We start from the raw sequence: 23338 nt of genomic DNA, 5'->3' as shown, positions 1-23338 counted from the left end.
CAAAAGTGGTTTTTCACGTGCAACTGGTCACGTGGCCATAATACCGCACGTGTTTTCAGCCATACGTGTTAGCAGTCATTAACAATAAAAGAAAAACACAAGAAAACAAAAGTCTTTACGGCCATTTGTCATGCCACGCCTTTCAAATGTGCAACGTGAACGTGCCATCGGCATGTTGCAGACGGGAACGTCCGTAGCTGAAGTCGCAAGGACGATGGGTTGTAGTCGACGGACTGTTTATGATTTACAGACGCGTCTACAGCAAACGGATACCACTGTTGATCGCCCTCGGCCAGGTCGACCACGTGTGACGTCACATGCAGATGATCGTCAGATTGTCTTACGTCACCTCCGTAACCGATTTTTGACGGCTACATCAACCAGAAATGAACTGTTTAGGGGTAAACTGAGTGCGCAAACTGTTAGAAACCGCCTGAGAACTGCTCACCTTCAAGCACGACGGCCATACTGCGGGCCGATTCTGACTCAATTACTCAGACGTCAACGTCAATTGTGGGCACAGCGACACTTACGATGGACTCAGAGGAATTGGAATCAAGTCGTCATCAGTGATGAATCCCGATTTAATCTTCGGTTTGCTGATGGTAGGGCGAGGGTGTGGAGGCGCCGTCATGAACGTTACGCCCAGTGTTGTGTACAGGAAGTTGACAGATTTCGAGGCGGAAGTGTCATGGTGTGGTGTGCTTCCTGTGGCAATGCACGTTCCAGGCTGGCACCAGAACTTCTGCCTTTTATGGCAGCACATGGACCCGGTTTGATCTTCCAACACGACAATGCCAGATCCCACACAGCAATTTTGACAAGAAATTTCCTTCAGAATGCGGGAGTCAACGTCATGGACTGGCCGTCAAGGTCTCCCGACCTCAATCCTATCGAACACGTCTGGGATGCTCTTGGCAGAAGTCTGCGCACTCTCGAGAACCAATCACAGAATTTGCAAGATCTTGGCACCATTTTGCAGCAACAATGGCGTCGTCTACCCAAATCATGTGTTCACAAGCATCACAAGGTCCATGCGGACGCGTTGTGTGGCAGTTGTCAACGCACATTGTGGCCATACACCCAAGTGAACTTGTGTGCCATCAGATTCTCGTGCTTGGGACTTATGATTTAAACTGTTGATGTTATATCCGAATACCGTAGGTGCTTGGAACAAATTATGGTTACCACCGTTAATTAACATCCTTCTTTGGACATTAATGATTAAAAATTACCTTCTCTGATACATTTGTCCGTTTTATATCATATATGGGATTACTTTTAAAAATGTGAAGTTTTTAATTTGACTCAGTATACATCGCTACGATTTTGCGGTTAGTGTCGGCGCGGACAGACGAGGCAACAAACCAACAAACATTTGACTTAAGCGCGAAGTGGACACATTCACACACCAACAGTCGTTTTATGCGTTCATGTGTAACCAATAATACATGCTATACATAAACTAGTTGTTAGATGGAAACCTGAGAACCTGGCATGCGAGTTACCTCCCATTACTATTTGTCTATTGTTGAAATCGAAACTAAAAACACAAGCGGGTGTGCTTTCCGATCAAGATCTCGTTTCTTGTCAGTGTGATAGCCAATTCTACTGCAAGTTGAAAATGGCCAACCGTGTATTCCTGAAGAGAAGGTGAGTACCTGAGACGGGGTATGGGGAACAGGGACCCACAGCCCATACTCCAGTGTATAGGTCCGCGTGTGACCCGTGAAGATCTGGGATAGAATTAGGTCTTCAACATGCATCAACCAAGCCAGCGAGTCTGACTCACCATCACTGACTAATGTTACTGAGCTTAAACCTCGACCCAGTTCATGTAAATGTCGTGCGTCAAAGCCTGTTCATGTGTAATCAACAGTACATCCTATAAATAAACTAGTCGAATGGAAAACTGAGAACCTAACATGCGAGTTACTGCCCATTACTGTTTGTCTATTGTTGAAATCTAAACTGAAAACACTAGCGGGTTTGCTTTCCGATAAAGATCTCGTTTCTTGTCCGTGTGGTAGACAATTCTACTGCAAGCTGAAAATGGCCACACATGTATTCCTGAAGAGAAGGTGAGTACCTGAGACGGGTAATGGGGAACAGGGACCCACAGCCCATACTCCAGTGTATAGGTCCGCGTGAGACCCGTGAAGATCCTGGATAGACTATGTCTTCAGCAGCCAATGCTTGTCGTAAGAGGCGATTAACGGGATGCGTGGATCGATGCTTATGATCTTAATCACTGGATTGTCTGGTCCATTATCGATTATTAATGGGTGACAGTCATGACGTCATCTGATAATTTCTTATTCGTTGCAGGCCATCAGTCTTTGATAAACCCACAGCTAAATCTGATGTTGCGATTGTGGTGGAGGGAAGCCATCTCTACGTCAATAAAGCGATTCTGTCAACTGCGTCAGATGTCTTTGACCGCATGCTTAATGGCGACTTTAAAGAACAGCAGCAGACTGAAATTCCACTTCCAGGCAAATCTCGCGATGACATTGTGGACATGCTGCTATGTATTTACCCATCAGACCTCAGGCCTATCTCCATGGAAACTGTGGACAAATTGCTGGAACTGGCTGACGAGTACCAGATTGTTGGCCTGAAGAGAAGGTGTGAGGAGTTTCTGTTGTCATTATGTAAAATTGATAGGTTGTATGGTGTAGAAAAATATAAGGACATGGTGCACTTCTTATACCTGGCTGATAAGTATGAATTGGAAACTTTGTTAGAGATAGCAACAGAAAAGTTATCTGACGCTTCAATTAATCACCGTGGACTACATGGCTACCCAATAGCTGAGCATGAATACTATACAAAACTTTCATCGAGAAGCCTTGCTAAGCTACTTCGTAAGCGAGTAGATTACCTTGAAAGAAAGTAAAAAAGGAAAAGGAGATATTGAGTTGATTTTCAGCGGACCCATGGCGGGGGACCAGAAATGACCTGCACTGTAGGCATGTGGGCAATACATCCTCGGACTTCAGTGTAACGAGCAACACGGCTACCCCAACGCCCATCCTTTTTTCTCTGATATGTATGAGAAGATAAAAAAATAATATGAGAGTAATTTATGAGGATTCACAGTGCGACTGTTTCCTGTTAGATGAACCGGAGTGAGAATAGGTCACCTGCTATCTGATCTTGAGTGACAATTGGTACATCTTATATGGACTTTTTTCCAGGGATTTGTTATACCCAAATGACATGTGACTTTTTTGTTTTCCATCAACATACCTGTGTTGTGTTGCCGTTATTGACAAAGTGTGTGTATTTATAGACGACGTAAGATTACAAAAGCTGTGTAGATTTAGAATTCTGAACATTTCTGATATGTCCTCACACTGTTTAGACGATTTGTATGCGATCTTTTGCTAAAATAAATATTCCCTTTATTTGAAAACGTGTTTGATAATAGTTTTACGTCCTCTTCATGAATAACAGATGAGTGCCAGTTAGTTGTTCTGTGATGAGGTTACTATGTCAACTGGTACTGTGGCTAGAGCCGATAAGTGTGTGTCATCAAGCACTGGTCAGCTCGCATTGGGAGAGGTCAACTGGCACTGTGAGAGATGGTTGTGTGTCATCAAGCACTGGTCAGCTCGCTCTGGGAGAGGTCAACTGGCACTGTGAGAGATGGTTAGTGTGTCATCAAGCACTGGTCAGCTCGCATTGGGAGAGGTCAACTGGCACTGTGAGAGCAGGTTAGTGTGTCATCAAGCACTGGTCGGCTCGCATTGGGAGAGGTCAACTGGCACTGTGAGAGCTGGTTAGTATCTCATCAAGCACTAGTCAGCACCCACTGGGAGAGGTCAACTGGCACTGTGAGAGATGGTTAGTGTGTCATCAAGCACTGGTCAGCTCGCATTGGGAGAGGTCAACTGGCACTGTGGCAAGTGCGTTGATCGATGCTCATGACATTAATCACTGGATTGTCTGGTCCAGGCTTGATTATTCACAGACCGCCGTCATATAGCTGGAATATTGCCGAGTGCGGCGTTAAACAACAAGCGAACCAACAAACAAACCCAAATACCAAATAAATCAGGACACGTGGAAAGTGCTTGGTAAATTCTGTCTCACTCCCAAATACCAGGCCCTCAAAAATTCGGGGTAGAATAGGTCTTCAGCAACCCATGCTTGCCGTAAAAGGCGACTACGCTTGTCGTAAGAGGCGACTAACGGGATCAGAAGGTCAGGCTCGCGAACTTGGTTGATGCATGGCATCAATCCAAAGTAAGTGGATGGATGCTCATGATGTCAATCACTGGATCACAGACCGCCGTCATATGGCTGGAATATTGCCGAGTGCGGCGTTAAACAACAAACCAGCCAACAAACCAACCCAAATACCAAATACATCAGGACACGAGGAATTGCCAGGTAAATTCTGTCTCACTCACAAATACCAAATAAATAAATCAGTATACCTAAAGTCCAAATAAATCAGGAGACATATAATTGTCAAGTAAATTCTGTCACACGCCAAAAATAATCAGGACACGTTTTAACGACGTCAGGTTCGAACCCACACGCAATTGACCCTAGCCATCCGACCCATTACAGCTGAGGTATTGATATTTCAATCTCAATTTGTAAGAAAGAAAAACGAAGCCAGTTACCTCCCTTAGGTCTACTTCTCAGAAGTGTCAAATCGAAAGTGAAACAAGGGTTTTGCTCATCGAGTTACCCTGTTAGCTGTGGCCTCGTCACCTGACAATTATTATCATCATACAATCACGGTGCAGTAACTTCCTGGTGACAATGGCTACTCCTAAACATCCCAAGAATGAAATAAGGTAACAATCAATATATTTGAAACTGGAAATTGTAAATCGGGAAACTCGAATCAATATCTGCGTAGAATGTAATGTGTGTGCTTGCTTTTGCTTGCAATTCCCGCATGTTTTTCAAGACTGACATAACATAAACCACTGAGCGTCACTGGCATGGAAATGATATAACCCGACAGAACGACACCCCTCTGTTAAAGGGGCACTGATCTAACGCAATTCCCCAGTTATTTGTTATTGGGTTTTTTTTCCCTTGAGTACCCGGATGATACGCAACGCAACTGAGCGTGACCAGAGACTTGGCTACCGTGTGCAAGGACAGCTTAATAAACTTGGAGCCTGGAGGCAATATTTGTTTTACTCATTTTTGCATAAACACTGATTGGTTAACTGTGATCTATAAAGATTTCGACAAAGGGCACATGTTAATTAATTTCTTCAGCCGAAACAAACAGACAAAAAGAACGACGGAGCTCATCGGATATCGTCATTCGGAAAAAAACCAGATGGTTATAGTTTAATACTAAAAAAAAGTACTCATGCATTGAAAGCATTTTCGGATTTCCGATTGCGTCGATAATACGATTACTACTCCCTTGTTGTCATCCACGTTTTCTCGTATAACCCTACACTTGTGTATTTGTCGTCATTCATTTAATTTATTACAGGTACAATTAGTGGTAGCACCACTTAGATTACCAGACAAAGGTTCCCATTTGGCATTTATTGTGTCTGGGGTAATTATTCAATCTAAATCCAGGTTTGAAGTGAGATGAAATGTGTGTTATTTAATATGCACGTGGCAGCCCAGCAACAGATGAATGATCAGTTGATTTACTTTTTTTGTAAATCAACGGATCGTTCCTAGTCATCAAAGGATTAACAGAAAATACGTTGATTGATTAATCACTGTTACCTTGCACAGTGGATATGTCAAAAGTGAGTGTTTACATATCAAGGTTTACTAAAACAAAGGGAATACACTCATATCATGGCGTGAAGTGCCGATGTAAAAACAACATACTTTGTTCAAAGGGTTAACTGATAATACGTTGATTGATTGATCATTGTTATCAATCACTCAATGGATTTTTTAGGAACCGTGGACGTTATGAAAATAGTTGTCACGTGGGCTTTCTCAGCTGACCTTTGAGACTTGACACCTATGTGAAACACCTGAAACAATCCAAGTGATCAGTTCAGAAACGAACACGGGTTATAATATCCCGAAACGATATATATCTTTAAAAATATGTGATGGTTACAGAGACACGTGACATCGAATAAGTTTCTTTGTACAGCTGCAGACGAGTGGGATATTGTTCCTTGGTGTGGATATTCACGGATACATTCCTCGAACAAGGAAGCTGCTTAAAATTTATACACATATATTTGGTAGGTTGTAATTATGGTATTTGCATTTTGTTTTCCTTCATTTGAACCGATTGGTTCTTATTTCTCTACGTCTTGGTTGGGAAATTCTTCAATGCGCGATAGACGTTGTTTTCACAGGTCTTTTCCTTTGTAAGCGTGTATATATTACCCTCAATTTGTAAAATGTGATTCTCTCAGGGTATTTATAAAATGTGTAAATATTTCAGTCATTTTGACTAAAATATCTGTCCAGATTAATTAAGACGATCAAAAGGGCCTACAAACATTACAGATTATTATGTAGGATTAGAAGCCAAACAACATAGAAATGTACTTTTCAACATAACATTTTCAGTCTCTTGGTGATGACATTAAACATTAAAATGTTTGGAATTTGTTATCATAATAATACAGATGGAAATGTTTTTCAGTCACTTTGTTAAATAACTGAATATTTAGGCGTTTAATAAATTTGAAAATGTTACACATTTTACAGTAAAAAATATACACACTATCAAAAAGCAATGCTCAGGTGAAATATTTACTTTGTGTTGCAAGTCAAAATAGTGTAAACGAAAATCGCAAAATTACCAAGCAAGTGACTTATCAAAACTTCGTGACCATTACCGATGCTACCCACAAAGATACCTACATTTCCTTATTATCTCGAAAACTGTATTTCATTTTGTTGATCAATGTGACCATACGCCCTTATTACTACCCATACAAGTGACTAATGCGCTAACGAATGACGCAGCAGAGGTCGCGAACTAGTCTAGATTTCTGCTATACATCCGGGTACTGGCGGGGGGAAAAACAATAACAAAAGCAACAACCAGCCCCGGGGAATTGCGTTAGATCAGTGCCCTTTAAGCACGAAGTGGCCACATTCACACATCAATAGTCGTTTTATACTTTCATGTGTAATCAATAGTGCATCCTATAAATAAACGAGTTGTTGAGTGGAAACGCGAGAACCTGGCATGCGAGTTACGGCCCATCACTGTTTGTCTATTGTTGAAATCGAAACTAAAAGCACTAGCGGGTGTGCTTTCCGATCAAGATCTCCTTTCTTGTCCGTGTGGAAGCCAATTCTACTGCAAGTTGAAAATGGCCACTCATGTATCCCCAAAGAGAAGGTGAGTACCCGAGCCCATACTCCAGTGTATAGGTCCGACTTGGTTGATAAATGTCATCGATCCCAATTGCGTGGATCGATGATCATGATGTAAATCACTGGATTGTCAGGTCCAGACTTGATTATTTACAGACTGCCGTCATATAGCTGGACTAAAACCAGCGTTAAAGCCAGAGAATAACCAGCCTGGATTAGTGGGTGTAAATAAACAGTCATGACGTCATCTGATAATTTCGTATTCGTTGCAGGCCATCAGTCTTTGATAAACCCACAGCTAAATCTGATGTTGCGATTGTGGTGGAGGGAAGACGTCTCTACGTCAATAAAGCGATTCTGTCAACGGCGTCAGATGTCTTTGACCGCATGCTTAATGGCGACTTTAAAGAACAGCAGCAGGCTGAAATTCCACTTCCAGGCAAATCTCGTGATGACATTGTGGACATGCTGCTATGTATTTACCCATCAGAACTCAGGCCTGTCACCAGGGTAACGGTGGACAAACTGCTGGAACTGGCTGACGAGTACCAGATTGTTGGCCTGAAGAGGAGGTGTGAGGAGTTTCTATTGCCATTATGTAAAACATCTGTATATCCATATGTACATGACTATAACGACACAGTGCACTTCTTATACCTGGCCGATAAGTATGAATTGAAAACTTTGTTAGAGATAGCAACAGACACGTTATCTAACGTTTCAATTAATCAGATAGGACGTAGCTTCTCAATAGCGAACCATGAAGACTATACGAAACTTTTATCGAGAAGCCTTGCTAAGCTACTTCGTAAGCGAGTAGATTTCCTTGAAAAAATAAAAAAATAAAATGGGATATTGAGCTGATTTTCACTGTAGGCATGTGGCAATACATCCTCGGACTTCAGTATAACGAGCAACGCCTTAACAACACCCATCCTTTTTTCTCTGATATGTGTGAGAAGATAAAAAATAATATGACTGTGATTTATGAGGATTCACAGTGCCACTGTTTCCTGTTAGATGAACCGAAATGAGAATAGGTCCCCTGCTATCTGATCTTGAGTGACAATAGGTACATCTTATATGAATTTTTTTCCAGGGATTTGTTATACCCAAATGACATGTGACTTTTTTGTTTTCCATCAATATACCTGTGTTGTGTTGCCGTTATTGACAAAGTGTGTGTATTTATAGACGACGTAACAATTCTGAACATTTCTGATATGTCCTCACACTGTTTAGACGATTTGTATGCGATCTTATGCTAAAATAAATATTCCCTTTATTTGAAAACGTGTTTGATAATACTTTTACGTCCTCTTCATGAATAACAGATGAGTGCCAGTTAGTTGTCCTGTGATGAGGTTACATTGTCAACTGGCACTGTGGCTAGAGCCGATAAGTGTGTGTCATCAAGCACTGGTCAGCTCGCACAGGGAGAGGTCAATTGGCACTGTGAGAGCTTGTAAGTGTGTCATCAAGCACTGGTCAGCTCGCATTGGTAGAGGTCAACTGGCACTGTGAGAGCTTGTAAGTGTATCATCAAGCACTGGTCAGCTCGCACTGGGAGAGGTCAACTGGCACTGTGAGAGATGGTTAGTGTGTCATCAAGCACTGGTCAGCTCGTACTGGGCGAGGTCAACTGGCGCTGTGAGAGCAGATTGACTTGTGTCATCAAGCACTGGTCAGCTCGCATTGGGGAGGTCAACTGGCACAGTGAGAGCTGGTTGGTGTGTCATCAAGCACTGGTCAGCTCGCACTGGGAGAGGTCAACTGGCGCTGTGAGAGATGATTAGTGTGTCATCAAGCACTGGTCAGCTCGCATTGGGAGAGGTCAACTGGCACTGTGAGAGATGGTTAGTGTGTGTCATCAAGCACTGGTCAGCTCGCATTGGGAGAGGTCATGTTGCACTGTGGCAAGTGCGTGGCTCGATGCTTGTGACATTAATTACTGGATTGTCTGGTCCAGGCTTGATTATGACCGCCGTCATATAGCTGGAATATTGCTGAGTGCGGCGTTAAACAACAAGCGAACCAACTAACCAACCCAAATACCAAATAATTCAGTACACGTGGAAGTGTTGGGTAAATTCTGTCTCACTCCCAAATTCCAAATAAACCAGGACTCGTGGAAGTGCCAGGTAAATTATGTCTCACTCCCAAATACCAAATAAACCAGGAAATTTGGAAGTGCCAGATAAATTCTGTCTCACGCCCAAATTCCAAATAAACCAGGACTCGTGGAAGTGCCAGGTAAATTATGTCTCACTCCCAAATACCAGGCCCGTGAAAATTTGGGGTAGAATAGGTCTTCAGCAACCCATGCTTGCCGTAAAAGGCGACTACGCTTGTCGTAAGAGTTGACTAACGGGGTCGGGTGGTCAGGCTCGCGAACTTGGTTGATGCATGGCATCAATCCAAAGCACGTGGATGGATGCTCATGATGTCAATCACTGGATCACAGACCGCCGTCATATAGCTGGAATATTGCCGAGTGCGGCGTTAAACAACAAACCAGCCATCAAACCAACCCAAATACCAAATACATCAGGACACGAGGAATTGCCAGGTAAATTCTGTCTCACTCACAAATACCAAATAAATAAATCAGTATACCTAAAGTCCAAATAAATCAGGAGACACATAATTGTCAAGTAAATTCTGTCACACGCCAAAACAAATCAGGACACGTTTTAACGACCCACACGACGCTAACCATCCGACCCATTACAACTTAAGTATTGATATTTCAATCTCAATTTAAAACGAAGCGAGTTACCTCCCTTAGGTCTACTTCTCAGAATTGTCAAAGCAAAAGTGAAACAAGGGTTGTGCTAATCGAGTTACCCTGTTCGCTGTGGTCTCGTCACCTGACAATTATTATCATCATACAATCACGGTGCAGTAACTACCTGGTGACAATGGCTACTCCTAAACATCCCAAGAATGAAATAAGGTAACAATCAGTATATTTGAAACTGGAAATTGTAAATCGGGAAACTCGAATCAATATCTGCGTAGAATGTAATGTGTGTGCCTGCTTTTGCTTGCAATTCCCGCATGTTTTACAAGACTGACATAACATAAACCACTGAGCGTCACTGGCATGGAAATGATATAACCCGACAGGCCGACAACCCTCTGTTAAAGGGGCACTGATCTAACGCAATTCCCCAGTTATTTGTTATTGGGTTTTTTTTCCCTTGAGTACCCGGATGATACGCAACGCAACTGAGCGTGACCACAGACTGGGCTACCGTCTGCAAGGACAGCTAAATAAACTTGGAGGCTGGAGGCAATATTTGTTTTACTCATTTTTGCATAAACACTGATTGGTTAACTGTGATCTATAAAGATTTCGACAAAGTGCGCATGTTAATTTATTTCTCCAGCCTAAACAAACAGACAAAAAGAACGACGGAGCTCATCGGATGTCGTCATTTGGAAATACCCCAGATAGTTATAGTTTAATAATAAAAACAGTACCCATGCATTGAAAGCATTTCGGATTTCCGATTGCGTCAATAATACGATTACTACTCCCTTGTTGTCATCCACGTTTTCAGGTATAACCCTACACTTGTGTATTTGTCGTCATTCACTTGATGCTCAGTTAATGAATTTATTACAGGTACAATTAGTGGTAGCACCACTTATATTACCAGACCAAGGTTCCCATTTGGCATTTATTGTGTCTGGGGTAATTATTCAATCTAAATCCAGGTTTGAAGTGAGATGAAATGTGTGTTATGTAATATGCACGTGGCAGCCCAGCACGAGATGAATAATCTGTTGATTTACTTTTTTTCGTTCCTAGTCATCAAAGGATTAACAGAAAATACGTTGATTGATTAATCACTGTTACCTTGCACAGTGGATATGTCAAAAGTGAGTGTTTACATGTCTAGGTTTACTAAAACAAAGGGAATACACTCATATCATGGCGTGAAGTGCCGATGTAAAAACAACATACTTTGTTCAAAGGGTTAACTGATAATACGTTGATTGATTGATCATTGTTATCAATCACTCAATGGATTTTTTAGGAACCGTGGACGTTATGAAAATAGTTGTCACGTGGGCTTTCTCAGCCGACCTTTGAGACTTGACACCTATGTGAAACACCTGAAACAATCCAAGTGATCAGTTCAGAAACGAACACGGGTTATAATATCCCGAAACGATATATATCTTTTAAAAATATTTGATGGTTACAGAGACACGTGACATCGAATAAGTTTCTTTGTACAGCTGCAGACGAGTGGGATATTGTTCCTTTGTGTGGATATTCACAGATACATTCCTCGAACACGGAAGCTGCTTAAAATTTATACACATAAATTTGGTAGGTTGTAATTATGGTATTTGCATTTTGTTTTCCTTCATTTGAACCGATTGGTTCTTGTTTCTCTACGTCTTGGTTGGGAAATTCTTCAATGAGCGATAAACGTTGTTTTCACAGGTCTTTTCCTTTGTAAGCGTGTATATATTACCCTCAATTTGTAAAATGTGATTCTCTCAGGCAATTTATAAAATGTGTAAATATTTCAGTCATTTTGACTAAAATATCTGTCCAGATTAATTAAGACGATCAAAAGGGCCTACAAACATTACAGATTATTATGTAGGATTAGAAGCCAAACAACATAGAAATGTACTTTTCAACGTAACATATTCAGTCTCTTGGTGATGACATTAAACATTAAAATGTTTGGAATTTGTTATCATAATAATACAGATGGAACTGTTTTTCAGTCACTTTGTTAAATAACTGAATATTTAGGCGTTTAATAAATTTGAAAATGTTACACATTTTACAGTAAAAAATATACACACTATCAAAAAGCAATGCTCAGGTGAAATATTTACTTTGTGTTGCAAGTCAAAATAGTGTAAACGAAAATCGCAAAATTACCAAGCAAGTGACTTATCAAAACTTCGTGACCATTACCGATGCTACCCACAAAGGTACCTACATTTCCTTATTATCTCGAAAACTGTATTTCATTTTGTTGATCAATGTGACCATACGCCCTTATTACTACCCATACAAGTGACTAATGCGCTAACGAATGACGCAGCAGAGGTCGCGAACTAGTCTAGATTTCTGCTATACATCCGGGTACTGGCGGGGGGAAAAACAATAACAAAAGCAACAACCAGCCCCGGGGAATTGCGTTAGATCAGTGCCCTTTAAGCGCGAAGTGGCCACATTCACACACCAATAGTCGTTTTATACTTTCATGTGTAATCAATAGTGCATCCTATAAATAAACGAGTTGTTGAATGGAAACGCGAGAACCTGGCATGCGAGTTACCGCCTATTAATGTTTGTCTATTGTTGAAATCGAAACTAAAAGCACTAGCGGGTGTGCTTTCCGATCAAGATCTCCTTTCTTGTCCGTGTGGAAGCCAATTCTACTGCAAGCTGAAAATGGCCACTCATGTATCCCCAAAGAGAAGGTGAGTACCCGAGCCCATACTCCAGTGTATAGGTCCGACTTGGTTGATAAATGTCATCGATCCCAATTGCGTGGATCGATGATCATGATGTAAATCACTGGATTGTCAGGTCCAGACTTGATTATTTACAGACTGCCGTCATATAGCTGGACTAAAACCAGCGTCAAAGCCAGAGAATAACCAGCCTGGATTAGTGGGTGTAAATAAACAGTCATGACGTCATCTGATAATTTCGTATTCGTTGCAGGCCATCAGTCTTTGATAAACCCACAGCTAAATCTGATGTTGCGATTGTGGTGGAGGGAAGACGTCTCTACGTCAATAAAGCGATTCTGTCAACGGCGTCAGATGTCTTTGACCGCATGCTTAATGGCGACTTTAAAGAACAGCAGCAGGCTGAAATTCCACTTCCAGGCAAATCTCGTGATGACATTGTGGACATGCTGCTATGTATTTACCCATCAGAACTCAGGCCTGTCACCAGGGAAACTGTGGACAAACTGCTGGAACTGGCTGACGAGTACCAGATTGTTGGCCTGAAGAGGAGGTGTGAGGAGTTTCTATTGCCACTATGTAAAACGTCTATATATGAACATGTACATGACTGTAACGACACAGTGCACTTCTTATACCTGGCCGATAAGTATGAATTGGAAACTTTGTTAGAGATAGCAACAGACACGTTATCTAACGTTTCAATAAATCAGATTAGATATGGCTTCTCAATAGCGAACCATGAAGACTATACGAAACTTTCATCGAGAGGCCTTGCTAAACTTCTTCGTAAGCGAGTAGATTACCTAGAAAAAAGAAAACACTAAAATGGGATATTGAGTTGATTTTCAGCGGACCCATGGCGGGGGACCAGAAATGGCCTGCACTGTAGGCATGTGGGCAGTACATCCTCGGACTTCAGTATAACGAGCAACGCCTTAACAAAACGGCCCCTCCTTTTTTCTCTGATATGTGTGAGAAGATAAAAAATATTATGATTGTGATTTATGAGGATTCAGAGTGCCACTGTTTCCTGTCAGATGAACCGAAGTGAGAATAGGTCCCCTGCTATCTGATCTTGAGTGATAATTGGTACATCTTATATGGACTTTTTTCCAGGGATTTGTTATACCCAAATGACATGTGACTTTTTTGTTTTCCATCAACATACCTGTGTTGTGTTGCCGTTATTGACAAAGTGTGTGTATTTATAGACGACGTAAGATTACAAAAGCTGTGTAGATTTAGAATTCTGAACATTTCTGATATGTCCTCACACTGTTTAGACGATTTGTATGCGATCTTTTGCTAAAATAAATATTCCCTTTATTTGAAAACGTGTTTGATAATAGTTTTACGTCCTCTTCATGCATAACAGATGAGTGCTGAAGAACTTTCAGAGACTTCAGTCGTTTTTCAAAGAGGTTCCGTTCAGTGCCAGTTAGTTGTTCTGTGATAAGGTTACTATGTCAACTGGTACTGTGGCTAGGGCCGATAAGTGTGTGTCATCAAGCACTGGTCAGTTCGCATTTGGACAGGTCAACTGGCACTGTGGTGAGAGCAGATTTGTGTGTGTCATCAACCACTGGTCAGCTCGCATTTGGAGAGGTCAATTGGCACTGTAACAGCTGGTTAGGGTGTCATCAACCACTGGTCAGCTCGCACTGGGAGAGGTCAACTGGCTCCGTGAGAGATGGTTAGTGTGTCATCAAGCACTGGTCAGCTCGCATTGGGAGAGGTCTTATATGGACTTTTTTCCAGGGATTTGTTATACCCAAATGACATGTGACTTTTTTGTTTTCCATCAACATACCTGTGTTGTGTTGCCGTTATTGACAAAGTGTGTGTATTTAAAAACAACGTAAGATTACAAAAGCTGTGTAGATTTAGAATTCTGAACATTTCTGATATGTCCTCAAACTGTTTAGACGATTTGTATGCGGTCTTTTGCTAAAATAAATATTCCCTTTATTTGAAAACGTGTTTGATAATAGTTTTACGCCCTCTTCATGAATAACAGATGAGTGCCAGTTAGTTGTTCATGTGTGTGTCATCAAGCACTGGTCAGTTCGCATAGGGAGAGGTCAACTGGCGCTGTGAGAGCAGGTTAGTGTGTCATCAACCACTGGTCAGCTCGCATTGGGAGAGGTCAACTGGCACTGTGAGAGATGGTTAGTGTGTCATCAAGCACTGGTCAGCTTGCACGGGGAGAGGTCAACTGGCACTGTGAGAGATGGTTAGTGTGTCATCAAGCACTGGTCAGCTCGCACTGGGAGAGGTCAACTGGCACTGTGAGAGATGGTTTGTGTGTCATCAAGCACTGGTCAGCTCACACTGGGAGAGGTCAACTGGCACTGTGAGAGCAGGTTAGTGTGTCATCAAGCACTGGTCAACACACCTTGGGAGAGGTCAACTGACACTTTGAGAATATGTTAGTGTGTCATCAAGCACTGGGAGAGGACAACTGGCGCTGTGAGAGCAGGTTAGTGTGTCATCAACCACTGGTCAGCTCGCATTGGGAGAGGTCAACTGGCACTGTGAGAGATGGTTAGTGTTTCATCAACCACTGGTCAGCTCGCATTGGGAGAGGTCAACTGGCACTGTGAGAGATGGTTAGTGTGTCATCAAGCACTGGTCAGCTCGCATTGGGAGAGGTCAACTGGCACTGTGAGAGATAGTTAGTGTGTCATCAAGCACTGGTCAGCTCGCACTGGGAGAGGTCAACTGGCACTGTGAGAGATGGTTAGTGTGTCATCAAGCACTGGTCAGCTCGCACTGGGAGAGGTCAACTGGCACTGTGAGAGCTGGTTGGTGCGTCATCAAGCACTGGTCAGCTCACATTGGGCGAGGTCAACTGGCACTGTGAGAGTAGGTTAGTGTGTCATCAAGCACTGGTCAACACACCTTGGGAGAGGTCAACTGGCACTGTGAGAATAGGTTAGTGTGTCATCAACCACTGGGAGAGGTCAACTGGCGCTGTGAGAGCAGGTTAGTGTGTCATCAAGCACTGGTCAGCTCGCATTGGGAGAGGTCAACTGGCACTGTGAGAGATGGTTAGTGTGTCATCAAGCACTGGTCAGCTCGCACTGGGAGAGGTCAACTGGCACTGTGAGAGATGGTTTGTGTGTCATCAAGCACTGGTCAGCTTGCACTGGGAGAGGTCAACTGGCACTGTGAGAGATGGTTAGTGTGTCATCAAGCACTGGTCAGCTCGCACTGGGAGAGGTCAACTGGCACTGTGAGAGATAGTTTGTGTGTCATCAAGCACTGGTCAGCTCGCACTGGGAGAGGTCAACTGGCACTCTAAAAGCTGGTTAGTGTGTCATCAAGCACTGGTCAGCTCGCACTGGGAGAGGTCAACTGGCACTCTAAAAGCTGGTTAGTGTGTCATCAAGCACTGGTCAGCTCGCACTGGGAGAGGTCAACTGGCACTGTGAGAGCTGGTTAGTATCTCATCAAGCACTGGTCAGCTCGCATTGGGAGAGGTCAACTGGCACTGTGGCAAGTGCGTTGATCGATGCTCATGACATTAATCACTGGATTGTCTGGTCTAGGCTTGATTATTTACAGACCGCCGTCATATAGCTGGAATATTGCTGAGTGCGGCGTTAAACAACAAGCGAACCAACAAACCAACCCAAATACCAAATAAATCAGGACACGTGGAAGTGCTTGGTAAATTCTGTCTCACTCCCTAATACCAAATAAATCAGTAAAATTGGGAGTGCTTGGTAAATTCTGTCTCACTCCCAAATACCAAATAAATCAGGATACGTGGAAGTGCAAGGTAAATTCTGTCTCAACCCCAAATACCAGGCCCTCGAAAATTCGGGGTAGAATAGGTCTTCAGCAACCCATACTTGCCGTAAAAGGCGACTACGCTTGTCGTAAGAGGCGACTGACGGGATCGGGTGGTCAGGCTCGCGAACTTGGTTGATGCATGGCATCAATCCCAAGTACGTGGATCGATGCTCATGATGTCAATCACTGGATTACAGACCGCCGTCATATAGCTGGAATATTGCTGAGTGCGGCGTTAAACAACAAACCAGCCAACAAACCAACCCAAATACCAAATACATCAGGACACGAGGAAGTACCAGGTAAATTCTGTCTCACTCACAAATAACAAATAAATAAATCAGTATACCTAAAGTCCAAATAAATCAGGAGACATATAATTGTCAAGTAAATTCTGTCACACGGAAAAAGAAATCAGGACACGTTTTAACGACGTCAGGCTCGAACCCACACGACCCTAACCATCCGACCCATTACAGCTTAAGTATTGATATTTCAATCTCAATTTGTAAGAAAGAAGAACCAAGCGAGTTACCTCCCTTAGGTCTACTTCTCAGAATTGTCAAATCGAAAGTGAAACAAGGGTTTTGCTCATCGAGTTACCGTGTTCGCTGTGGCCTCGTCACCTGACAATTATTATCATCATGCAATCACGGTGCAGTAACTACCTGGTAACAATGGCTACTCCTAAACATGCCAAGGATGAAATAAGGTAACAATCAGTATATTAGAAACTTGAAATTGTAAATCGGGAAACTCGAAACAATATCTGCCTAGAATGTAATGTGTGTGCTTGCTTTTGCTTCAATTCCCGCATATTTGACAAGACTGACATAACATAAACCACTGAGCGTCACTGGCATGGTAATGATATACCCCGACAGGCTGACACCCCTCTGTTAACTCCCGGTACCGCAGACATTCGCAACTGGCCATCCTGGTAACCACGAAAACAATATTACATATTATCCGGGGCTAGAGTTACTTCCCTTACCCAAGATTTTCCCGACTACGACCAGCGACAATCCAATAAAAGGACGTTTCTTTGCTTTACAAAGCAAATGATAATTTCATAATACAAGTATTTCATATGATGGATTTTTATTTTTATATGACGATTTCTTTAAATACACAATGTAAGTAGTACCTTAATCATATTTACATTATCATAAGTGTGTTTAGTCACAGATCATACAGATCATAATTCATGTTTACACGTCATAACATAATATAAAAAAATAAATGTAGTCATGATCAATACTCAAATCTAAAGAAGACAAATATAATCCGCTCCAGTGTAACCATGGTAACTGCACCTTAAATCTACTCTACTGTATAAACACCGCCTCCTACCTGTATAAATACTTGTCAGCCATACTCTGTACCAGTTTAATGACAATTTTAGAACCTACACTGAAACATCGTTCCTGATTGCAATAAAGAAGTTGTTCATCCATATATCTTCTCCTTACTTTGTACTGTAGTGAGTGAGTTTGATTTTACGCCGCTTTTAGCAATATTCCAGCAATATCACGGTGGGGTACACCAGAAATGGGCTTCACACATTGTACCCATGTCGGGAATCGAACCCGGATTTTTGGCGTGATGAGCCAATGCTTTAACCACTAGGCTACCCGACCGCCCCACTTTGCACTGTAGGAAATACGAGATGACATCAAATATGATATCCCTTACCTTAGTGGTTCTGTGATGCGCTGTGTTTCAGTAGATTACTCGGACTTACCTTCCTTAAGGCCCGTGAAGATTCGGGATGAGAAGGTCTTCAGCAACCCATGCTTGCTGTAAATGGCGACAATGTTTGGCAACAGACGGGATCGGGTGGTTAGGCTCGCTGACATGGTTGATGCATGTCATCATACCCTAATTGCGTGGATTGGTGCTCATGATGTCAATCACTGGATTGACTGGTCCAGATTGGATTATTTACAGACCGCCGTCATATAGCTGGAACATTGCCGATCGCGGAGTTGAACAATAAACGAACAAACAAACAAACAAACAAACACAAAATTTCCTTAACTTATACTGTGTCCAAAATGGTAGCCATTACACTAACTTTGAAAGTGAGTGAGTGAGTTGGGTTTAACGCCGCTTTTAACATTATTCCAGTTATATCACGGCGTGTCAGCTTAATGTGGGAGGAAAGCCCGAAGTGATGCAGGTCTCAGACGTTTACCACTTCGGTGAAACCCACGAGCACGGGTATGGTGCTGACAAACCTAGAAACATAATCGGGGTGAACCGGGATTCGAACCCACAATCATAGGTTTCTGGCGTGTCAAAGGGACGCAACTCTGCACAGCGAATGGCGGCGCCTTAGACGACTGGGCCAACCGTGCCCCCCTAACTTTGAAAGATAAATAGTGAATTCAGCACACATTCTCGTTAGATACCATTTTTACGAAACGAGTGGACTTTCTATGGTATCTGACCGACAGAAATGTAATGACGTAACGTACGTTGTTATGACAATGTCAAGATATGAAACACAAGTGTAATGACGGGTATGTATTGTAACGATCTAGTTTTGTCTGATGTAAAGTGACCCATTGACTTGATCTTCTATTCTGGCAGGACATCTGTGTTTGACGAACCCTCTGACAAGACTGATGTCGCTCTGGTTGTAGAAGGGAGACGTCTTCACGTCATCAAAGGGGCACTTTCAGCAGCATCGGATGTTTTTCACAGGATGTTTAATGGAGATTTTAAAGAAAAGCAGGAAAGTGAAGTCCCTCTACCGGGAAAAACATATGATGACATTGTGGACTTGCTTCTCTGTATTTACCCATCAGAACTCAGGCCTGTCACCCAGGTAACGGTGGACAGACTGCTGGAACTGGCTGACGAATACCAGATTACTGTCTTGAAGCGGAAGTGTGAGGACTTTCTGTTAACACTCTGTGGTGACAAATCTGCTTTTCAAATAGAGGTTCTTCACGCTTTATATCTGGCAGATAAGCACAGCATGCCTACACTGAATGCTGCTATACAAATTGTGAAATTGTTCAGATTTAGAACACAAAATAATGCGCGGTATTCCTTGCATCTGGAGAAGGACTTTGTGAATCTTGGGAATGAAACCAAGTTTAAGCTGATGACGGAAATGATTGACTACTTTCAAATGTGTTGTAGTTATGACAAGTTCAGTTCCTTACGTGAACCCATTTCGGATTTTGATGATGTATATTTATTAAATGGGTGATCTCTTAACGGGCAAGTAATAAATATAAATATATGCGTAGTAGCTCTGACATGTTTAGTCCCTCAAAGTCAAATAAATCAAACAATATTTGATTCTTAGCAGAAATGATTGATTTTGTTATATTTGTTTTAGGGATGGGTTTTGGATGTTTCATGTGTATCACAATATTTTACAATGCACAAGGACGTATTGCGATACGTATCACAATGTTTTGTATGATTCAAAATTGTGAATTCAGAATGGAACAAAACAAGATGCTGGGACAATAAATAATTACGCAAGGATGCATGCTCCGGGATAGTGATGACTTTGTGCTACATCAATGCCACAGAAGAACTCCAGAATGATAACTTGCATTTTGGAATTACGGAAACATAATGCAGATACATGTATTTGGCAAGTTAATAACATTAAACACATGATAAAAATCACTATTTAAAATCATCTGATATTGTGATACGCATCCTGCAAAGAATGAACCTCAATTTACCGATATACCGGTAAAACGGCCCACTCTTATCTGTTTTGCTGATTCTGAATAAAATTTAGAGTCTGTAGTTGCAGAACTGTGAAATCTCATTAAATTTTTTAAAATCTGATTTTTTTACTCCGATGATGAGGATGATGATGATGATGACGATGACGATGTCACGTAAATTACATCATTTATTATATGTACATTATTAACAAGCGACAGGAGATAGAATTTGATCATCTTTTTGCGAACACCTGGTATCATCACAATTTGATAGTGATTCAAAAACACATTCATGCTCATTTTGTAGTTAATAAATGATCTTTTAATATTGGATAACTAAGATTGTCAGTTGCTGTACCTCGAAGGGGGTTGAAGTAGTGTAAAAGGATTGTCCCCCGGAGATGGTATGTAAGTCCACGTCATTCACAGTATATTTATTACTACCACGTTTTTAATCGCAGAATATATGTTATTTTAATTCGGCTAAATTGACAATAATCGCCAACCACTGAAGGGATGGTGTAAATTCTGCTAGGGTCCATGCAGGTAGCAAAAGTACTGTAAGTCCCCATGGATCCTAGCGTGGTGATCTACCTTCAGTTGTTGGCGATCTATAGCCTGTTTTTATATTGTGTTGTAAAATGATAGTATGTTTTTACATGCTCTCTAACTAGTTTTATGTAAATCTGTGATATTCTAGTTATTATACTCCCCTTCGTCGGCAGAATTGTATACAGTTTAAAATATATAAAAATAATAATTCATATGTCAAATTTTGTTTCGTCACGATATGGCTGAAATATTGTCGATGTGACGTTAAACTTTAACTCACTCACTCACCATTATACAGTCGGAACTGTTCCTGGCAGTAATTTCTCATGCCTATGGAAAGATTTGTGACGCTTTTATTATGATAGGTATAGGTGAGGTGAGGTGAGATTGGGTTTAACGTCGCGTCCAAGATTATTGCACTTATATAGCGACGTGCATGTACGTGTGTGTGTGTGTTTGTGGCTGCTTGTACCAGTCCGGACTGATGCCGATTTATAGTGCTAGCTCACTGAGATACCATGCCTCAGTTTAACATGAATACCCGACTCAGACACAGTATACTGACTCCGAGCCGACCAGTCCTTGTTTTAGCCCCTTTATGCCGAGCGCCAGACAGGGTAACAACAAGTACCATCTTTTAACGTCTTTTGGTATGACGCGGTCGGGGATCGAACCCCAGACCTTCCGCTCTCCGGGCGGAAGCTCTACAGTTAGACCATGGAGGCGGTCGACGATAGACAGACGAACGCAAAGTGTGAGGGGATAAATGATAATTATAGTAATGGGAGAAACGACGTGAAGCATTCACTGGCCAAAAACCTCGTAGCAATTTCGGGGCGGTCGGGTAGCCTAATGGTTAAAGCGTTAGCTCGTCACGCCGAAAACCCGGGTTCGATTCCCAACATGGGTACAATGTGTGAAGCCCATTTCTGGTGTCCCCCGCAATGATATTGCTGGAATATTGGTAAAAGCGGCGTGAAACCATACTCACTCACTTACTCGTAGTACTTTCGGAAAAGGTGTTTTAATCAGTTTCTCGAAATGGTGCCAGTTTGTTTTCCAGGGGGAGTTCATTCCAGAGAACTTCTGCGCGTAAGCTGAAAGATATCTGGCCTAAAGAGTTCGGTTTCCTCCTTGGGACAGTTAGTATAGATGTTTGCTTGTTTGTTTGTTTGTTTGTTTGTTTATTGTTTAACGCCGCACCCAGCAGTATTCCAGCGTTATGACAGCGGTCTGTAAATAATCGAGTCTGGACCAGACAATCCAGTGATATCATGAGCATCAATCCACGCAATTGGGATTGATGACATGCATCAACCAAGTCAGCGAGCCTGACCACCCAATCCTGTTAGTCGCCTTTTACGACAAGCATGGGTTGCTGAAGACCTATTCTACCCCGGAATCTTCACGGGTCAGTAGATGTTTGTCAGCAGATTGTAAGGCTCTCGGTGGAGAGTGCTTGCTTGTGAGTTCCGTCGGGTAATCTGGGCACATATTGGGGTAACACTGAACCGCAAGAGTTAAGATCCAATGTTCAGTTTCGATATGATACCTTTCTGTGTGAAGATCTGACGACACATCCACTAGGGCTGGGACGGGTAACTCGGGTACTCGGGTCGGGTGGGTCCTGAGTAGGACCTGGATACCCACAGGACAACCCGGACCCGTGGTTAGTCACGTGATATATTGTTTAATGACAAAATTTATCTAAAACTCTATGGTTACACTATAAGTCACTAATGTTCCCATTCCTTCTGACTTTTATATGTTTGAATAAAGATAAAACTTCATGCAGTAAACCTCAGTGTGTGCATGACACGTGTATCCAAATACGGTCAAATATTTCCAAATCAGACAGTTTGTACCTATCTCTAAATATCTACAGCGGGTACCCGGGTAGGGTCGGGTAATAGGGTGGTGGGTACCCGGGTAGTACATTTGGACTCGTCCCAGCCCTAACATCCACAGGTCACTTCTGGTGAACCATGAGTGACCTTTGACCGCCAAATCAAAATGAAGGATGCGTGGTTTCTTGAGCCAATCAGATGTCAGTTTTCGAATACAGCTCAGATTTATTTCATTTATTAACAAAAGGAAACCAACACAGAACACAAATTGTATATCCCTTCCATGGATCTCCCGTTCGGGTGTAGAGTTGGGTGTTTGGTGGCGCTCGGAAACGACATGGTGTGTAAAATGTCCACAGCAGTAATAGCGGTAATAGCGCGGTCTTATTTATTACATTCAATACCCTCCTGGGAGTTATGTACAAGCAGTCTGGTCAAGAGTGAGTGAGTGAGTGTGGTTTTCCGCCGCTTTTAGCAATATTCCAGCAATATCACGGCGGGCTGATGAAGAGCAAGCGATGTGGACAGATTCAGTATGTATTACACTACTACCTGTGACAATTTCACAATTATCTGTGACAATTACAGAATCACTTGTGACAATGACACAATCACTTGTGACGATCACAGCATGAGTGGGGTATTCATGTTAAACTGTGGCATGGTATCTCAGACAGCTAGCAC

General features: G+C 42.2%; 4 protein-coding genes across 4 annotated transcripts; all 4 read left to right on the top strand.

The window, feature by feature from the left end:
* The first annotated feature begins 1624 nt into the window (after positions 1–1624).
* LOC139461378 (BTB and MATH domain-containing protein 36-like) lies at positions 1625–2899 on the top strand. The gene is made up of 2 exons (XM_071242984.1): positions 1625–1653; positions 2329–2899. Exons 1-2 carry the CDS (start codon positions 1625–1627, stop codon positions 2897–2899), a joined length of 600 nt encoding a protein of 199 aa, XP_071099085.1.
* Positions 2900–4777: 1878 nt separating this feature from the next.
* On the top strand, positions 4778–8142 carry LOC139461377 (BTB and MATH domain-containing protein 36-like). Its single transcript, XM_071242983.1, has 2 exons — positions 4778–4814; positions 7569–8142. Exons 1-2 carry the CDS (start codon positions 4780–4782, stop codon positions 8140–8142), a joined length of 609 nt encoding a protein of 202 aa, XP_071099084.1. The 5' UTR covers positions 4778–4779.
* A 1999-nt stretch (positions 8143–10141) lies between these two features.
* Positions 10142–13580, top strand: LOC139461376 (BTB and MATH domain-containing protein 36-like). Its single transcript, XM_071242982.1, has 2 exons — positions 10142–10252; positions 13007–13580. Exons 1-2 carry the CDS (start codon positions 10218–10220, stop codon positions 13578–13580), a joined length of 609 nt encoding a protein of 202 aa, XP_071099083.1. The 5' UTR covers positions 10142–10217.
* Positions 13581–17144: 3564 nt separating this feature from the next.
* LOC139461375 (BTB and MATH domain-containing protein 38-like) lies at positions 17145–19777 on the top strand. The gene is made up of 2 exons (XM_071242981.1): positions 17145–17266; positions 19150–19777. Exons 1-2 carry the CDS (start codon positions 17199–17201, stop codon positions 19775–19777), a joined length of 696 nt encoding a protein of 231 aa, XP_071099082.1. The 5' UTR covers positions 17145–17198.
* Positions 19778–23338: the final 3561 nt, after the last annotated feature.

The sequence above is a fragment of the Haliotis cracherodii genome, unplaced genomic scaffold (genome assembly GCF_022045235.1).
Source record: "Haliotis cracherodii isolate W230 unplaced genomic scaffold, xgHalCrac1.p SCAF_14, whole genome shotgun sequence".
Lineage (NCBI taxonomy): Eukaryota > Metazoa > Mollusca > Gastropoda > Lepetellida > Haliotidae > Haliotis > Haliotis cracherodii.
This window is presented reverse-complemented; position numbering and strand designations above follow the sequence as displayed.

Bases quoted from the DNA above. Each gene is read 5' to 3' on its own strand.
- LOC139461375 (XM_071242981.1), top strand. From the start codon at position 17,199: ATGCAATCACGGTGCAGTAACTACCTGGTAACAATGGCTACTCCTAAA. The intron at 17,267-19,149 runs GTAACAATCAGT...CTATTCTGGCAG, and splicing joins CATGCCAAGGATGAAATAAG to GACATCTGTGTTTGACGAAC.
- LOC139461378 (XM_071242984.1), top strand. From the start codon at position 1,625: ATGGCCAACCGTGTATTCCTGAAGAGAAG. The intron at 1,654-2,328 runs GTGAGTACCTGA...TATTCGTTGCAG, and splicing joins CGTGTATTCCTGAAGAGAAG to GCCATCAGTCTTTGATAAAC.
- LOC139461376 (XM_071242982.1), top strand. From the start codon at position 10,218: ATGGCTACTCCTAAACATCCCAAGAATGAAATAAG. The intron at 10,253-13,006 runs GTAACAATCAGT...TATTCGTTGCAG, and splicing joins CATCCCAAGAATGAAATAAG to GCCATCAGTCTTTGATAAAC.
- LOC139461377 (XM_071242983.1), top strand. From the start codon at position 4,780: ATGGCTACTCCTAAACATCCCAAGAATGAAATAAG. The intron at 4,815-7,568 runs GTAACAATCAAT...TATTCGTTGCAG, and splicing joins CATCCCAAGAATGAAATAAG to GCCATCAGTCTTTGATAAAC.